A 17,762-nucleotide genomic window follows, 5' to 3' on the forward strand; every position below is an offset into this window, starting at 1 on the left:
GCTTACTCTTTCTGAGAAGTTAATACTCCTGCCAGCAGAACCATGCTGTCTATAGCCTGCCAGTTACATAGGATTTCTCTCGCAAATCTGTGGCCTGGTTCCAGTTCCAGCTAGGAATAGATTAAAACTGTCTCTTTTGGCCTGCGAATATATTAAGTAATAAATACTTGCTTATCAGGAATGTAATGTTTTGATAAACATATACACTGCATAATTCGATCAATGTACTCAAACATTTCCTGAAGACTATATCGTTGCCTTCTGGTGAAAACTTTGAAAATCCTTCTGGCATTTTGAAATATATAGAATATTGTTATCTATAGTCATCCTACTATGTTGTGATATTTCTTCAGTGGCAAGTATTTAAAAACCCTGCAGTTTGTGGTGGAAGAGGGAGGTTATGTTATGTTAAAAGCATGTGCTGCTCTTGGAGAGGACCTGAGTTCAGTTCTCAGGACCCACACTGGGCAACCCACTTCACACATGGTTCAATGGGGTCTAATGACCTCTTCTGGCTTCTGAGGACACTGCATTCACTTGTACACATCTCCCCTCCCCCATATACACAGACATGAAGAATTAAAGCCCACTTTAGCTTGTATAGGATATATGTGTGAAGTGATGTGGGTGTGTGCACATGTGTGCCTGTATGTGCAGAGACCAGAGGGGAACGGTCAGTACCTTTCTTAATTGCTTTCTATTTCATTTTTGAGACAGCTGGGCTGTATCCCAGAACTGGGGTTCCAGGTGCCAGGTACAGGCTTTACCAGCTGAGCCAACTCTCCAGCCTTACACTGCACTTTTATTTGACAGGTAATTTTTTGTAATACACACCCAGTTTCACAGCAAATGATACTTTAAATGCATAGGTGCTAAGCCTGGTCCTTTAATCAGCTTGAAGAAACCCTGTGAATTTAAAAACAAACAATAGGGGCTGGAGAGATGGCTCAGTGGTTAAGAGCACTTGTTGCTTTTGCAGAGGGTCTGGGTTCAGTTTCCAGCACCCACATGGTGGCTCACAAACCATCAGTTCCAAGAGATCTGATGTCCTCTTCTGACCTCGTTTGACAGCAAGCATGCATGTGATACGCATACATACAATTAGTCAAGAGACAAAACAAGATGAGTAAATCTAATTAAAAAAAAATAACTAAGATGTCACATAGGATAAGCACAAAAATGATGGTAATGAATTTCAGCAACCAGCAACCAGCTGGGCCTATTTGTACAGGCATGTGGTCCTGGCTACTTGAGAGAACAAGGAAGAAGGATTTACAATTCAAGGTTTACTTATGCTACACAGTGAGTTCAAGTGCAGGCCAAATTACTCAGTGAGAATCTGTCTCAAAGTTAAAATAAAATAAGTGCAAGTACAAGAACCGCCACAAGGGGAAAGGGAACCCTGGGTGCTGGAGACTTCAGAGGGAAGGAAGGCACTACAAGTCAGTTGTTGGAGGGCAGAAGTTTGAGACAGTACACTGCAACTTCAAGCTTATATGGATGACATCTGAGTATCTGTACCAAATGCCAACAGTCAGATGGCAGGTGTGAGCCTGTGGATTTTGTAAGGACATGGTTGGGAGTAATAATCCTATTGTGTAGGCTTCGATTAACATACTAATTGAAGCTAAAGAGACTGTTGTTCAAGGTCATATGGCTGTTAAGTTAAACATACAGGTTTGCCTGAGGCCAGAGCTTAACCTGTGATCTTGGAAGAAAACTAAAGCTGGGAAAGAAAGCTCCTCTTCAAGGTTTGTTTAGTCTTCCTCGAGTTCTTTTGTTCTTTTTGAAAATGGGTGGATTGTATCCCAAGCTCTCTATTTTATACACAAAGTCTTTGTCTTCCCTGCCCAGTCTCTCCATTCCATCCACCCTCCCCACTCTCTGCACTTAAGCAGACAGAAACCCTAATGTCCCAAAGAGGTACCTATTATATCCCAGGCACTATGTTAGCTGTGTATCCACAAGAAGCCTTGTCCAGGAAGGAAGAAGGGTCACATACAAATAGTCAGTGAAAGGAAGCAAGTCAGGGCCACTAGAGCTATGATATTATGGATTATGGAAATTCCAAGGTGGGTTTTCAAAACAGGCTTCAAGTAGAAAGTAAGGATGGAGCGGTGCCTGGGAAAGGTAGTCAGGATTCAAGTAGGCATCTTCACGTGTTCCAGTGATGGTGAGGGATTCTGTCTCAGAGATCTGTGTGTGTGTGTGTTTGTGTGCTGCAGAGGTGGTGGCAGCAGGCACAGCCTCATCCTAGCAGTACAAATTATGCAAGAAGGCACACATAGGAAAGCACAGGTCTCAGACAATCACCGGTCCTGATGCAAATGCCCCACTTGAAGCCACAGCACTTATTTTTTCCTCCAGTATTAGCCAACCGCTAAACCTCAACCTACATACTGATATACTGATCTTTATATTTCTATTTGCCTGTATCTTGTATAAATGCTATACTGTCATAGCATGATGGCAAGGATAATTAAAATACATGGAAATATTAGGGAGTAGCTATCATTTCCTATGGGTCCTGACAGTTCACAGATGTGAGCTACCGGGAGTCAGTTGACATACTTTGAAGTACAAACCCTACGCTATGTTTAGCATTTTCATTGTGTACCTCATTTCGTCTCTAAAACTACTGTGTGAGTCGGAGGGCAGGCAAGGCTAAAAGTTAAAGAGTATGTCAAAGGCTAAATCACAGGGCTAGTGAATGAACAGGCTGTGATTAAGCCAGGCCAGTATAAGTTATTCTGTAAACACACGCTTGGGAGTATTGGGCATTGTTTGATGAGTGGCATCTATTAATCTCCACCTATGGGCATCCAATCTAAGCAGAAAAGGGAATACATAGTATAGTTGAGGATTCTGCAGTAGAAGTAACCAACAGGAAAATTCCATAGTACCAAGAGTCTGAGCACTGTTCTTAGAAGGATAAAGTTTATACAAAGTCTGGGGAGAAAAAGGAAAATCGGAACAAGAAGAGGATGGTGTATCTCAGGTCCACAGCGAGCAATGCATAGACTGTGCAGAGCACTGATCATCTAATGCTCTCCTGTACCTGGGACTTCAGTCTGCACACTGGGGCTTCAAGCTGCATGGAGGAGGAGGACAAAACGAGCCAACCCATCTGCACAGCTCATCTTCAGATCCTCCCCACAACCTCCCTGGATTTATGCTGGGGCCCAGGGTCCTCCTCTTGAATGTCCACAGCAATGGCATTTGGAGATACCCACAGGCCTACATTTCACTGTGGTCCAGGCCTTGGGATCTACATTCATGAATGCCAGTTTCCAATACTCATTAGCTAGATCACTATTACCTTTTGTAATAAAGAAATGATCCTCTTCCTATGAAATATCTTTACTTATTCTATCCTAATAGAGAGAGAGAGGAAAAAAAACCTAAATCGAGTGGTTAGTTTTTTTATAGACAAAGCAGTCCTAAATTACTTAATAAGCTTTGTTTAAGGTAGATGCTGTTTGTCACGTGTGGTGTCCCTCAACCTAAGTTTGCTACTGCTATGTTTCATAATGAAAATTTGACATGTGACTACTGTGAAAGGGTTGTTCAACTCCCCAAGGAGTTGACCCACAGGTTGAGAACCAGTGTATAAGATGTCTGAGATGTGGGTGGAATTGCTCTTTTTGACCTAAGGTAAAGAATTTCTTAGATAAAGATTAGCAGGATCATAGAAATTATTACATGGCACAATGACCAGATTTCTGTAACAAAACATAGGATTTGTGTAGCTTTCTAAAACGCTGATTGGAGCAGACTACGTAAGAGAAGACAAGCAGCAGATCCTGAAGACTGGGAGGAAGCAGGGAAGAGAGAAGAATGATGCAAGGCTGGCTGTGCAGGAACCAGGCAGCAGTCGCTGGTGGTTTTGGCTGAGGCTACGGCACTCGTTTCTGGGCAGCAAGGACTGAGGACTTCTCCAAACTTTAGTAGTTAAACTGCCACATATACAATGGTTATAGAAATGGATAGTGGTAGAGAGCAAGAGAAAGAAAACATGCAAGAGCTGGCACCTGCACTGGTCACTAAACAGGTGGTTGGTCTGGGCCAGCCCAAGAGCTCCTGGGTGACTGAGGCAAAGGGAGTGATAAGGCAGTGCTAAATGGGAAACAGACTGCACTCAGGAATAGCAATGAAGACTAACTTGCCAGTTTTATGTAAAGTAGTTACAGCAGAGAACAATCTCTGAAATCGTGTAGAGCTATTGCAGTATGAGAAGTACTATCTGGGTCCCACACTGGTCACAAAAGTTAAGGAGTGCCTTCGCTTCTATCACAGTATACTAGCTGCTTAGCAGAACAGCCAAGGAGGCTAAAGGATTTAGCCAATAGTCTTATATACAAAAACGATGAGCAGAAGGTCTCAAACACTTGGCTAGTTTTTGTGTCCAAGGTTTCAATTTATCTGATTTCAAGTTTCAGACTTTTTACATCTACATTATGGGCATGAGGGAATGACTTAAAGAATATTTTTCCAGCCATGCCATGCAGTGCTGGTGGGGAGATACACCCAGAGAGACCTGCCCTCTACTGCATGGCACAGGTAGGCTGTAGACACACAGAGGCCTGTATGCCACCATTGCAGTGCAGCAAAATTCAGCCCAGCAGGAGGAAGACATCCAGAGACCCACTCACTGCCATGTCACATGGGCAGGCTTAGACACTTAGAGTCCTGCTTGCTGCTATGCCACGCAGCGGAGCAGATGAGGTCACCCAGAGGCCGGCCAGACATGTGGCAAGCCTGGAGTGGAAGCCACTACAGTGTGTAAGTATGTGGTGGACAGACAGAGAGAAAGAGAAGCAGAACACTGAGCATTATGAATAGAGACAGAACTGGAGATGAGAGGGTGGGGAGGACTAGGCAGCCCTGCTACCTGAGACCATGGGGGAAGTTCCAGACCACGTTGGCACTGAGGGCCATGCCTGGGTCTGTGGCCATGCTACAGCAAGTTGGTGTTGATGCCTGTGGCTTATATTACCACTAGAGACCATGGGGAAATCCCTGGTCTGGACAGCCTCCTGGGACCATGTCGATATCCAAAGGCTATGCAGAACTGATGTCACCCCTCACTGCTATAGCACTCTGGAGAGCTGGCTCCACCTCCTGTCAACAGCAGTAGCATTTAGGGGAGCAGGCTGAGGTTGTGAGTGTGGGAGATCTGGCCTTGCCACTGTCTGCCATCAGGCAGAATGGGCACAGGGGTGATGCCCATCCCTCACCACCTGCAGTAGTTGGGTGAGCTGGCCCTGAGTATGTGAGAGTGGGAGATCTGGTCCAGCCCCTCACTGGCTGTAGCACTTGGGAGAGTGAGCCCAGTGCATGGACTGGGCAGCACAGCGGGGCTGGCTTTGGAGGTGTGGGTACATGCAAGCTGGCCCGAGGGCACGAGAGCAGGAGAGCTGACCCTGCCTCCTGCCACAGCATTGGGTAGCCTAGCTGAACAGGGCTGGAGAGCTTGCCCTGGTGCCCTGGTGGTGTGGATGCAGGACAGCTGTCAGGCTGACCAGCTCAGCTATTAGCCAGGCCCAGAAGCAGGGTTTTGAGTTGGCCCACCCCCAAATCTACATTATCTATGAACTGTTTGAGTTCATGAAAGGGCCAGTTCTGCTGACCCAAAACGGCAAGATCTCTATGAGCGACAACAGGATAACTGGGAGGAGTCTCAGAGAGGATCCACCATTAATGATGTTACAGAAGCCAGAGATCTTGAGCCATACCAATGACTCATTGCAATGAACATTTGCAAGTGAAGATGTGTGGACAGAGGGATAAACTGTGTGTGATGGTTTACATATGCTCAGCCCAGGGAACAGCACTATTAAGAGGTGTGGCCTTGTTGGAGTATGTGTGTCACTGTAAGGATGGGCTTAAATGCCCTCAACCTAGCTGCCTGGAAGCCAGTAATCTCTTAGCAACCTTCAGATGAAGATGTAGAACTCTCAGCTCCTCCTGCACTATGCCTGCCTGAATGCTGCAATATTCCAACCTTAATGATAATGGACTGAACCTCTGAACCTGTAAGCAAGCCCCAATTAAATGTTGTCCTTTATAAGACTTGCCTTGGTCATGGTGTCTGTTCACAACAGCAAAACCCTAACAAAGACACTGAGACACACCATGACACACTACAGCTTCTATGACAAGTTTTTTTTTTTATGCTTTTTTTTTTTTTTTCTTTTTTGTGGTTTTGTTTTTTAGTTTGTGTATTTTTTATTTTGGGGGGAGAAAGAGGTTGTAAAGGAGGAGGGCAGATACAAGGGGATAGGGAGATGAGTGGGATTGGAGTATATCATGTGAAATTCACAAAGGATCAATAAAAGAGTTTTTAAAAATGCAAAAAGAATTCCACCTTTTGCTCATTTGTAAAATAAAAAAGAATGATATGAAAATGAATTAAGAGTAAGGTCCTAAATAAAAGAAAAATGCTTTAAGTCTTTTAAGACTTTTAGGGGTATGGAAATTTCATTCAGTAGGGTACCCGGCATGCATGTAATTCTGGGCTCAAGCCTTATCATTGCAAATATACAAACAGATAAATGAACAAATAATCTCAGCCTCAATACTAGTGTAGATGGACAGTTTACATTTCCCCCAGTTAAGGCTGCAAGTAGATAGAAGGTATATCACCTAACAGAAAGCAAAAAAAAAAAAACAAAAAAAAAAACAAAAAAAAAAAACAAAAAAAAAAAAAAACAAAAAAAAAAACCACCCCACAAACAAACAAACAAATAAAAAAAACCCACCACAGTGGCTAGGAAGAGGGCATAATACTCAATCAACTCCAGCTTATGACAGGAATAATGAGGTGTTTTCCTGACCTACCCAGGGTTTATCCACAAAATCACCAGCCAGAAACTTAAAAAAGAAGTTTGGTTCAATTGTTTCTAAATTATCAAGAGCCATTTATTCTGACCCACTAAGGGGATTTGTATCAGCTTGCATATATTTCTTAAAATAAGTATTCTAATTTTAACTTGATAGAATCTCTAAGGAGTCATCATCCAGATCACAAGACATAGTTTGAACTGAAGCCAGCAACAACACTGCTTATGTTAGCTGTTGAAATAGTCCTTGTGACCTGATGTTACCACAAGATCAGATGGACATCGTATGGCTGCTCAGTGGTTAGTGACACAGAGGAGGCTGCAGGCATAGTGAGAACAGAAAGGAACTAATCCAGGACAACACACACAGAAGCAATTTAATCAGTCAACTTTTATATGCAATGTTCTATGAGACACTAAGAAAGAGAAAGAAGTACTTGCATGGTACTCCTCTGGAAATGTGTCCAAGGCACTGGGTATCCTCTTGCCCACCCCAGTATGGAGTATGCTCTCTGTCTCATCACCACTCACTCATATACCTGTTCAGATTCACACATGTTGAGACAGTGTCACAACAGCTCGTCCCCGCTAGTGATGAATACCTCTCTCACCCATCCATCCACAGTCTGTCAGGAGCCTGGCGTGCTAGCTCATGCCTAAACTCTTAGCACTTGGGAGTGAGGAGCTGAGTGAGGTAAGAGCATTGTTTTAAGTTTGAGGACAGCATGAGTTACATAGTGAGTTCAAGGCCAACCCAACCTAGTACAAATATTTTTTTAAAAGTCACAAACTCAAATGCCTGTGAGATATGGTCAATCCTGCAGAGAGAGTTGTGTACCAAGTGAAGTAGGGCTGTGAAACACAGAGCCATTCCTGTCCCATCCTCAGAAAATGCAGTCAGGACAGCATTTTGCCACAACGTCTCTGAACGTCAAGAGGAAGACTCTCCTGGTGTAGCATGCCTTTCTCTGCCTCTACCAGCTGACTGCTCACTCATCAAACTGGAGATTGCACCCATGTGCCAGTATCCATACCTGTACTACACACCCATTTCCCCCATGTTTCTGAGGATGTTCTCTGAGCACAACCTCTCCATGTGTATACTGGATCTCTTCCTTCTCATCCTATCAAAGACATCACTCTCAGCTCTCCTCTCAGTTCTCTGCTTTATTAATGGCATCCTTCCAAATCCATTCCTATTGCTAGAAACATGTAGCATCTGCTTTCTTTTCCCAGTCAGCTGCCACCCACTTCCAGTTCCTTTGATAAGCAGGCATCTAGGAAAGCAATGTACATTTACAACCTCATTCTCTTAGGCCCGATTCAGCCAGGGTTTCTCCTCCACCACTCTACCACATGTATACTTGCTGAAGTCACCAGTGTCCTCTACAGTCTACATTCTGTACCATTCTAAGTTGATCTTTCTTCTGCAATAGCACTCCACACAGATAAAGTGTTCCTTTCTCCTGGAAACATTTTCATTGAGTGGCTTTCCACAATGCTACCATCTTGCTGGGTCTCCTTGTACATTTCTGTTCTGGGTCTATTACCCCTTCTCCCCAGGCTGTCTTGGGGATTCTTCTACCAATAACCAGTCCATTGGTTACATCATCTTGTTTAGTGGCTATAAACATTTATTTGCTGGCAGTTTTGTCCCATTCATACCTCTGTCCTAAATGTGTGACTTGTTTAAAATCGATTCTTTGGCAGTTCCATAGATGTATGTATTTGGCCTTATTCCAAAGGTGTATATATGCTCTTACCCAGTACTGTCTCTAATTTCTCTCCCTCCTCTATATACTCCCCTTCCTGACTAATTGCTACATTCATGGCTTTTGTCATGCTTGTGGGTGACCCACTGAGTTTGATTGGGGCCATCTTTGTGATCACAGATTTGGAGCTATCCTGTCCAGTGGATCCTGATCACCTCAGCATGCAGTACATGCCTGAAAACAAAGGCTCCTGTTATGGAGTCTATCAGTAGCCAGTAGTTCAGCCTTTTCCCTAACCCTGGCTGACACGTGACAGGCCTGCCTTGTGCAGTCTCAGTGAGAAAGCGCAGCTGCTGTGAGCCCATGAGGGCAGTGGCTGCACGGCATCTAGCAGTGACATTGCACAAGCCTCCCCTCTCCATTTCCCAGAACTTCCTTCCTACCTCATGAAATGCAACACTCACACTCTAGAAACCTACTGGTCATATTCAACATATTCTACCAGAAGTTGGAATACTAGGTTTTCTGTGAAATTATTTTTTATATTGTAGTGCTGGGAGTCAACCCCTAATTTTTAAACAAGGACAACTGAATTTAATAAAATTATGCATAGCACAAATGAAAGAAATGTATGTGACAAATGCAGCCTAAGGGCTGAAGATCTGTGAGAAGGGCTGGGCCTCCACTTAATCTTGTTCTGTCCTTCCATAAGCCCCTCTCCAACTGAGATGTTAATCTTCAACAAGGTTCTGCATGTGGGATCTCACTCCTTTCACCCCCTTTTGCCCATTCTGGAATACCTCTCCTAGGAGATGTGCCTCCTAAGAGGGCATTAGACTTACTACTTCATGGCTCAAAAACACATTAATTTCCATGAGGACATCTTAGTTGAAACTGCATGTTTTAAAAGTGAATGTGGATGCACACGAAGTGCATATGTGTGTTCATGAGTGCATGTGCATGTATGTAAATAGTCTATTTTTGAGTGACTTCTGTGAATAGCATTTGGAAACAACTAAAGGCTTTAGAGATATAGCTTAGCAAATAGTTATGTGCACTTTTAAGACAAAATATCCATTCTTGCTAGTAAAGCACCTTGCTTTAACCCATGGTCCAGCCTCTCCTTCTACCTACCATATCCCATGGTCACCCACAGGTGCAAGTACCAGAGCTACTCAGCCCTAGAGACCACAGGCTATTCTGAACATGATATAGGCTTTAATTTAGAGGCCTCTCTGTAGAAAACTACTGTGGCCCAGGACAGGCTAATTTAGTCTAAAAAACTGATTCTGACATTGATACATTAACATAAAAGAAATGGAACTACCTACATCTTCTCATCCTTTTCCCAGTATAAGAAAATACAGGGAAATGTCTATGAGGCTAAGTCTCTAGAAGGAAAACAAAAACATTTTCTGGCAGAGGGAAGGGAAAATGAATTCGTGAATCTGGTTTCAGGATTCTTAAACAGGCAGCAGTGGGAGGAAATAAAGTCTGGCTTTGAGCAATCATATCAAAGGAATAAAGAGCTGGCCCACTGAGGACAAGTTACTGTAAGGTAACATACATGTGTCAGCCTATAGGTTGCATGATCAGTGATTAATGAAACTGATCCAAAATTCCTCAATGTACCATACACTCTACAGAAATGGCAACAAAGCAAGGATCTTGCTAAAGCTAGCATCTGTGCTGCACTAGGAAGAAGAAACCACCCTGGCCATTATGGTTATTTAGATCTCAAACTTTAGGAACTTCATTTAGAGCACATGCAACAGCTGGGCTCTTTGGAGATAGGTACCACAGCTCTAGCAAAGGAGTCCTTCTTCTGCAGCACCAAGACTGCTCTTCCTGCTTCTTCTGTGTTAAAAAACACAAGTAGAGCTCAAGCAAACCAAGCTGTCCAGAGACATGGGATGTGTCTGGTGTTGGCACGGAAGATGGAAAGCAGATTAAACTAAGCCACAGGGAAACAGAAGCATCATGAACACGAAGTTCATCATGTTCGGAAACTGAAGCTAAATAGACAACATCAGCTTTGTGCCACTCCACAATGTTCATTCCCAGATACCTGCTCCGAAGAACGAAGTATCCTTATCATGCCATTAAATTCTTTTTGCTCTCACATGGCTCTTGCTTGTTACACTCATTTGCCCAGTTGGATTATAGTAACTGCTTTACTATAGACAAGTTCAGCTCTAGGGGGTCAAGCTGTCATGATCTGTAGGACACTGTTCAAGCTGGCTAGGCTAGTTATGAGTCAATAGGATTAAAATAAACCAGATCCACAAGTGCACACAAGAGAGATTGGATTTTATAATCCCAAGGACTGAGGAATGAAACACAGTATTTATGTTCTTGATGATGTCAACCCTATTCTATTTGTTTTACTCAGAATAGTAGTGTAAGAGCTTGCCTCTCTTACTATTGAAGGGCAAAAGAATTGACTCCATGCCAGAGAGGTGCCAAAAAAAAAAAAAAAAAGCACTGAGGGACTGGTGGTGGTGGTGGGGGACCCACAAGATACTTAAAATCCTTATCTGGGGATGGTCACAGAGTCTGCCCCAAAAATTGCTGTAAAGGAAACATCTCTACCACAAAACCCCAGACTTGTTCATTACTGTGGTACAGGATGCACAGCGAGGACTTCGGATGATAAAGCAGGGATGTGCATGCCACACAGGGACGGGAGAGAGTAGATTAACTCCCAAAAGGGCCTTGTTCTTATGTCTATGTCCTAGCATCACCCTGCCAGCTAGCCCGCGGCTCAGGAAGTCAGAATCATCTCAGTTGAACACAAATGACTCAGAAGCTAGAGAACAGGTCTCAGGCCTTCACAGTTTGATAAACTGCAATGAAGTGACACAGAGTTTCTCAAATGGAACTAAGTGAAAGATATTCACTTAGTGCTCAGTGCAGGCCAGATTCCTAATTGCTTTCATGGTTACGGTTTCAGTGCCTCCAATGACCTCACGAAGACACAGAGGCAGAACAGCTCAGACTTTAGTCCAGCATCAGTAATTGGTAAGCGGCAACTTCAGGATATGAGCTGAGTATAGTCAGTTGCAAGTCCCCCCTCTCCCAACCGCAACAGCATGCTGCTGCCTGCTCTAAGTCCCCACACAAAAAGCCAGGGAGGGGATTGGAAACATCCTCATTGTGACTGAGGAGGAAGAAGTAGAGGAGGAAGAGGAGGAGGAGGAAGACGAGGAAGAGGACTAGGAGGAGGCCTAGGAGGAGAAGGAGGACGACTAGGAAGAGAAGGAGGAGGACTAGGAGGAGGACAAGGAGGAAGAGGAGGGCAGGAGGAGAAGGAGGAAGGGGAGAAGGACAAGGAGGAGGAGTAAAGATCAAAGTTCAGCAGCCAGTGTGGTATAACGTAGAAACAGAGAGGAATCTGTTCCAGAAGGCAGCAAAATGTTTCTGGGCTACTTTAAGTATGGAGTAGTGGATAATATCAAGCCTCTCAAAACTGCAGCCAGGATTTTACAAGAGCAAGCTTTTCTCAAAATCATCCAGCTATTATTTTCCTCCAAAAGACGATGACATGAAAGCCCACTCCTCTACCCTCACCATAACCAACAGCAGTTAAACTGTTTGTACTTACGCTTTAAATGCCGGGAGGTAGGAGTATATTGAAATGCTGCTTAGGTTATACACAAATGGCAGGTGTTTTGTGATATCTGTCGTTGCCCAGCCACTAAAATATGTATTCAGTAGGCCCTGGTCCCCACCTGGAAGGAGATGGACAAACAGAATTATGGTTTATAAACCTCTAAGGCAATTCAGGAATTTTATAGAAATATATGGAAAGCTTAAAATATATATTAATTCTGTTTTAAGTAATATATTTCAAGTCATATTCTTTAAGACATTCTTGGAGTGAATGGCTATTTTTTTCTGATTTATGTTCAATAAATACTTAAGGAACAGCTACTATGTCATACATTGTACCAGGTTCTATGGAACCAATGTGAATAAGACACATGGTCACTGTCTTCACAAGGGTCTGGAATGTGATAGCAGATAGAGATACTAAAAGTTAAAGTCAATAAAAACGATCACACTTGGGTGAGGGTACAAAATCAAAGTGGACAAGTGTTATAGGGCTTCAGGAGATCCGAGCCCAGGAGATCTGGACAGGGAAGAACTAGCACACACTCCGCACACCTTAGCCAGCACTGTGACAACCATCAGGGGTGTGCTGCTGACCTGGTCCCTGGCCAAGTGCTGCTCAGTCATGTCTATGGCTAAGGTTATCCATGAAGTAGTAAAGTGCCATTAGGGGCCTAGACTCCATGTCTGTCTTGGAAAGTGAATACATACTAATCACTTTACAGGAAAATAAGCTGGGCATGATGGTTTTTACCTGTACTCTCAGCTCTTTGCCTATAATTCCCCAACTGGAGAAGCTAAGATAAGTATTGCTATGAGTTTAAGGTCTGCCTGCCTGGGTCACACAGTGAATTCCAGGGCAGTCTAGGCTATAGAGTGAGATCCTGCCTCAAAAAAACAAACATAAACAAAGCAGGGGAGACAAAGAAACAATTTAAAAAGCTAAGCGCCTGACCTGAGTCCTAAATAGACATTTAAGAAAAACTATCTCCAAACTAGATCTTTATTTCAGCCCAGGAGTTTTCTATTTTAGCCTCTGAGAGTTCAGAAAACATGCTTAAGAGTCAGAACCTTGAGTAGACACATGAAATGTGTGGGGTGGGGGAGACACATAGTGTGTGTGAGACACAAGAGACACATGGGGCCTGTGTGTGTGTGTGTGTGTGTATGTGTGTGTGTGTGTATTATGGAGAGACTTATGGTGACTGTGTGTGTGGTGAGGTGATAGAGGAAATGAGTATACTTGAAATGTGAGGCTAGCATCCGTATATTTCAATCCTGTCCTGGGTCTGCTTTCTGTCAAGATTCAGTATTCTTTTTAATCATTCAAAAAGTCCAATCAATAGTCTATCTGTGCTATTTGGTTTCCTTTGGATCAAAAGATTTCAAAACTATGGATATTTGTGTAACATGAAGAAAAAAATAGTAAAATTGGAGCTTTGTATTTAATATCCAAATGTGCCTGGTCCCTACTGTGTATATTCTATTCTTCCCAAGTCCCATCCATTCAACTGATAGATGAAGGGCATTCATTGATGTTCAATCTGTGGAGAAAGTGTTCTGTTTGAGGAGCCTCTGACAGGTCCCATTCCTCAGTGAACAAGTGAAATGGAAATCAGAAATGGATTAGAGTATATTTCACTCTTTCAAAGATACAATAAAGTGTATGGTTATGATCCCCAAATGTACATGTTGAAACCCTAATCTCCAAGAGAAGATTAAATCCAAGACTGCATTTGTGTCATAACCGAGTGGTCAAGGAGGCTCTTCACCCCTCCATGATCTCAGGTTACAGCAAAAAAATGGTGAGAGAGAGCAGAGTGCTAGCTTCCTGTAGACAATCTGCCTTCATCTTGACGTCGGCCTTCCTAGTCTCTAGAAGTAATACATAAATCCCTATCATGCACAGGCCCCTGGTCAATGGCATCCCTAAAGTCTACAGTGAAAGATCAATACAAAAGATGGTCTTATCTGTATAGACCAACATATATTCTGAGACATAAGATAGTAAAACTCAAACACTACACCCATTCTGAAACTTACTTTGGGTCTCCCAAAGATCATCAATATGGAGGACACAGACACTAATGGCCAAGGACACGTGTCTACAGTCTTACTAATTGTCTTTTTACATAGTTATCAAAACAAATACTGAGGAAATGATAACAGCTTTTTTTTTTAATTAAAGGGCAGAACTAGAAATAACCCAGATGCCGTTCGACAGGTACATAAATATAACCATAACTAGAAAGTCACTGAGAACAAAGAAGACTGCTGATGCATAGGCCTGGTTCAATCTCAAGAGACGTACTGCTGAGTGAAAACCAGAATGATCCCATCTATGCAAACTCCATGGAGGGATAAAATCACAGACGGCATATTTGTGGCTGCCAAGAACAGGAGAGAGAAGAGAGGAAGCTGTGGCTGTAAAGTGGATCATGATGGGGCCTGGTCTGTTCTTGACCATGGTAGTGTTCACAACAAAGTATACGTGTAATAAAATGGAACAGATCACATCCATACAGACAGACACACCGGCACATAAAATTGATGAAATCAGAATAATCTTGATGGACTGATCAATGTAAAGTTCCTTATTTTTGTATTATACTATAGTTATGTAGGATGTTGTCACTGAGGGAGATGAGTGAGGGCAATAGAGAGTCTCTATTATTTCTTATAGCAGTATGTGAAGCTACAATTCACTCAAAATAAAAATAATGCAAATGAAATATAAACACATAAAAGTTTAAAAGGCTTAATGTAATTAAAATGCAAAATACAGTAAGAAAATGTTGGTCATTTCGACTCTAAATTACACAAGGACAAAGATTTTGGCTCCTTTTTGGTTATCATTGTTATCCTCCTAGATAACAGTATGTCGTAAATATAGAAAAACTATTTCCTGTTCCTGAATAAATGCAAAAACCCTCAAGATATTCAAGAACCTCCACAACAGAGAAGCTGAAATAACATCATGCCATGGAGGGATATCAAGTGAAGGCACTAATCATCCATAATTGCTATCATACCATTAAAGCTAACATAAAGACCATTTGTCCACTGTGTGTTATAAAGACACAAGGCTGCATGCATGAGATATAAGCATTAAACATATAAGAATAAAAATGAAAACAACATTATATTAGGGGATTGGTGCTATAGATGTTTCTCTCTAATTTTTCCTTATTTTATTTTTGTAATTTAAAAATATCAATACAAAACAGTAGGAATGAGAACTGTCCTAAGACCATTCTAAGTACTCTTTATGTGTTCTTATTATCAACAGAAAAGTATAATGTAGATGATAAAACACCTTATTAATAAAACTTTACACATCCAGTTTAGGAGCATGGATGTTACAGACTGTTCAGTGTTCTCTGTGAGGGCACACCCATCCAATCTCATTGCCCCCTGACCCCAGTGTAACTGTTAAGTTATATAATCATCAATAAAATTCACAATTGTCTTACTACATTTGTATACCCAGACAATATAAGCAGTAGCTCCTATTTTGAACTGTAGAAAACCACTTATTGTCTGGAGCACAGTTTTTTGTTTGTTGGCAGACCTAGGCATGGATCCCAGAACCTTGTGCTTGCTGGAAAAACATTCTACCATGTGGCTACATCCTCAGCCCTTCTACTGTCTTTTTAGGGTACAGTATAAGACCCTTAAAAAGCAATGCTTAAAATGAATATTGGCTATGTATACAAAGCATCCAAAAGACTGAGTCCCACAGAGGCCTGACTAGAACTTCTCATGTCCAAGTCCACCCAATGTGAGCTTAGGAAAGAGGAGTCAGAGCTGCTGGCCTAGTGCAGCCACAAGCTGGTAGCCTCCATCATGAAAGGCTGTTTCCGCATTCTGTCTGCCCATCCCCCCCAGACATTCCTAGCTCATTAGCTGAGGGAAGACTGAGAGGCCCTGAGGCACCAGGAAACAGTATGGATAAGAGGCAATAAAGTTGCCCTGGTGGAAAAAAAAGTCAGTCTTACTGACTCTGCATATAGATCTCTCTAACCTTTATCTATCTACCTTACTGAAATGGTAAACTGTGTGTTTGAAATGCTCGGTTAAGTCAGATAACTACTGACTCCATCATATAACTACAACAAATCACTGTTTATCCCAAAACAGTGAATTAAAAATGGAATTGAGTAATATCTAGTGTTTTGACAGGGTCCCAAGAAGGCCAGGCTGGCCTTGAACTTTTATAGTCAAGGCACCCTTAGATGTCTGTCCTTCCTGTCTCCTTCTCAGAAGTGCTGTGGTTTCAGGTGTGTGGTATCACAACTGCCGTCAGGCAACGCTGTTGCTTAAGCAGGCTGGAGATCCCAGTCCTCTCTTTTCAAACACACAGCTTAACATTTCAGTAAGGTAGATGCAGAAAGGTTAGAAAGATCTAGATGTAGTGTCAGGAAGGCTGACTGTATTTTTCTTTTGAAATATTGTTTAGATCTGAAAAATATTTTTTTTTGGAAATATTAAGATCACTGTTCAAAGCAGAACATGCATACAGGTAAACACGCATCACAAAACACACAAAGATGCAATGAAGATTACTCAATTTCCACTACCAAAAAATAACCAGGATTTTGTCTAGTACTTTTTAGTCAGACTTAGAGGCATCTTGACTTAATCTTGCAGGTTACAGAAATTTGAACCTCAGTCATCTCAGAACTGACCAGCAGCAGGTGTGATCTGGTAAGCTGGAGTGTGGCAGTAGAGATGAGGCAGAGAGCAAGAAAATGAAACAAGGGACACGTGACTCCAGTTAGCAACAAAAATACCCAATTCTGTATCAGCCTCTTCGACCAGCCTGCCAGAGCTGCTACTTTATAGCTCCTTAACATTTCTGAGTAGGGTCCTGAGCCTAGTAACCATGGACACATCATAAAAAGACATTGGTTCTCTTGGCTCTATAAACAGGAGTGTTGCCTCTGAAACGTGTACATGTGCCCAATACTGTCTAGTTTCTGGGACTGCCAAGTTTGTTGGCAGATTGCTTGGTCATTGTCACAGAGGAAGGTCTAAATCAATTCTAGATTAAACAAGAAACCCAGTATCTCTTCCATAAGAATATTCTTCTCATTTATCATGACTCAGGTTGCAATAGCATAGTTCTTACCCAAGAGCTTGATAGAAATGCAGAATGCCGAATCTCACCCCAGTCCTAGTGACTCAGAATCAATTTTCATTCCCATGTGAAAACCACACACACACACACACACACACACACACACACACACACACACACGTTGAGGAGCACTGGTCCACAGTCTTTTAGACAAAGACTCCTTTTAAGATTTACTATATCAATGGATACAACACTGAAAAAATTCTATTTAAAACAAAGTTTCATGTTTGGTATATGTATAATGCATATGATAAATGAGAAGGTCCAACTCTCAAATGGTTCTTAATTCAGAAGGAGGGCAAAGGGGCAATATTAAGTAAACAATTTCCAACTATTATCAGTCAGGCACTGAAATGACATAAAACTGATTACTGAAGCTGTCTTTTATACTGTATCGGGAAGATATCATCACTGCTGCACACAGAAGCAGGCCAAAGATTCCCAAATGACAGGTAA

At 42.3% G+C, this 17,762-nt stretch overlaps 1 protein-coding gene across 4 annotated transcripts in view; it reads right to left on the minus strand.

Annotated features, from left to right (window-relative positions):
• Positions 1-17,762, minus strand: part of Gyg (glycogenin) — a 33,035-nt gene that overhangs the window by 3,776 nt on the left and 11,497 nt on the right. For all 4 annotated transcript variants that reach the window (NM_013755.4, XM_030252640.1, XM_006535482.4 and 1 more), the window contains exon 5: positions 12,159-12,285. In NM_013755.4, the coding sequence (NP_038783.1) occupies positions 12,159-12,285 (127 nt within the window). The remainder of the gene's footprint in view (positions 1-12,158; positions 12,286-17,762) is intronic.

Source organism: Mus musculus, chromosome 3 (assembly GCF_000001635.26).
Source record: "Mus musculus strain C57BL/6J chromosome 3, GRCm38.p6 C57BL/6J".
Classification (NCBI taxonomy): domain Eukaryota; kingdom Metazoa; phylum Chordata; class Mammalia; order Rodentia; family Muridae; genus Mus; species Mus musculus.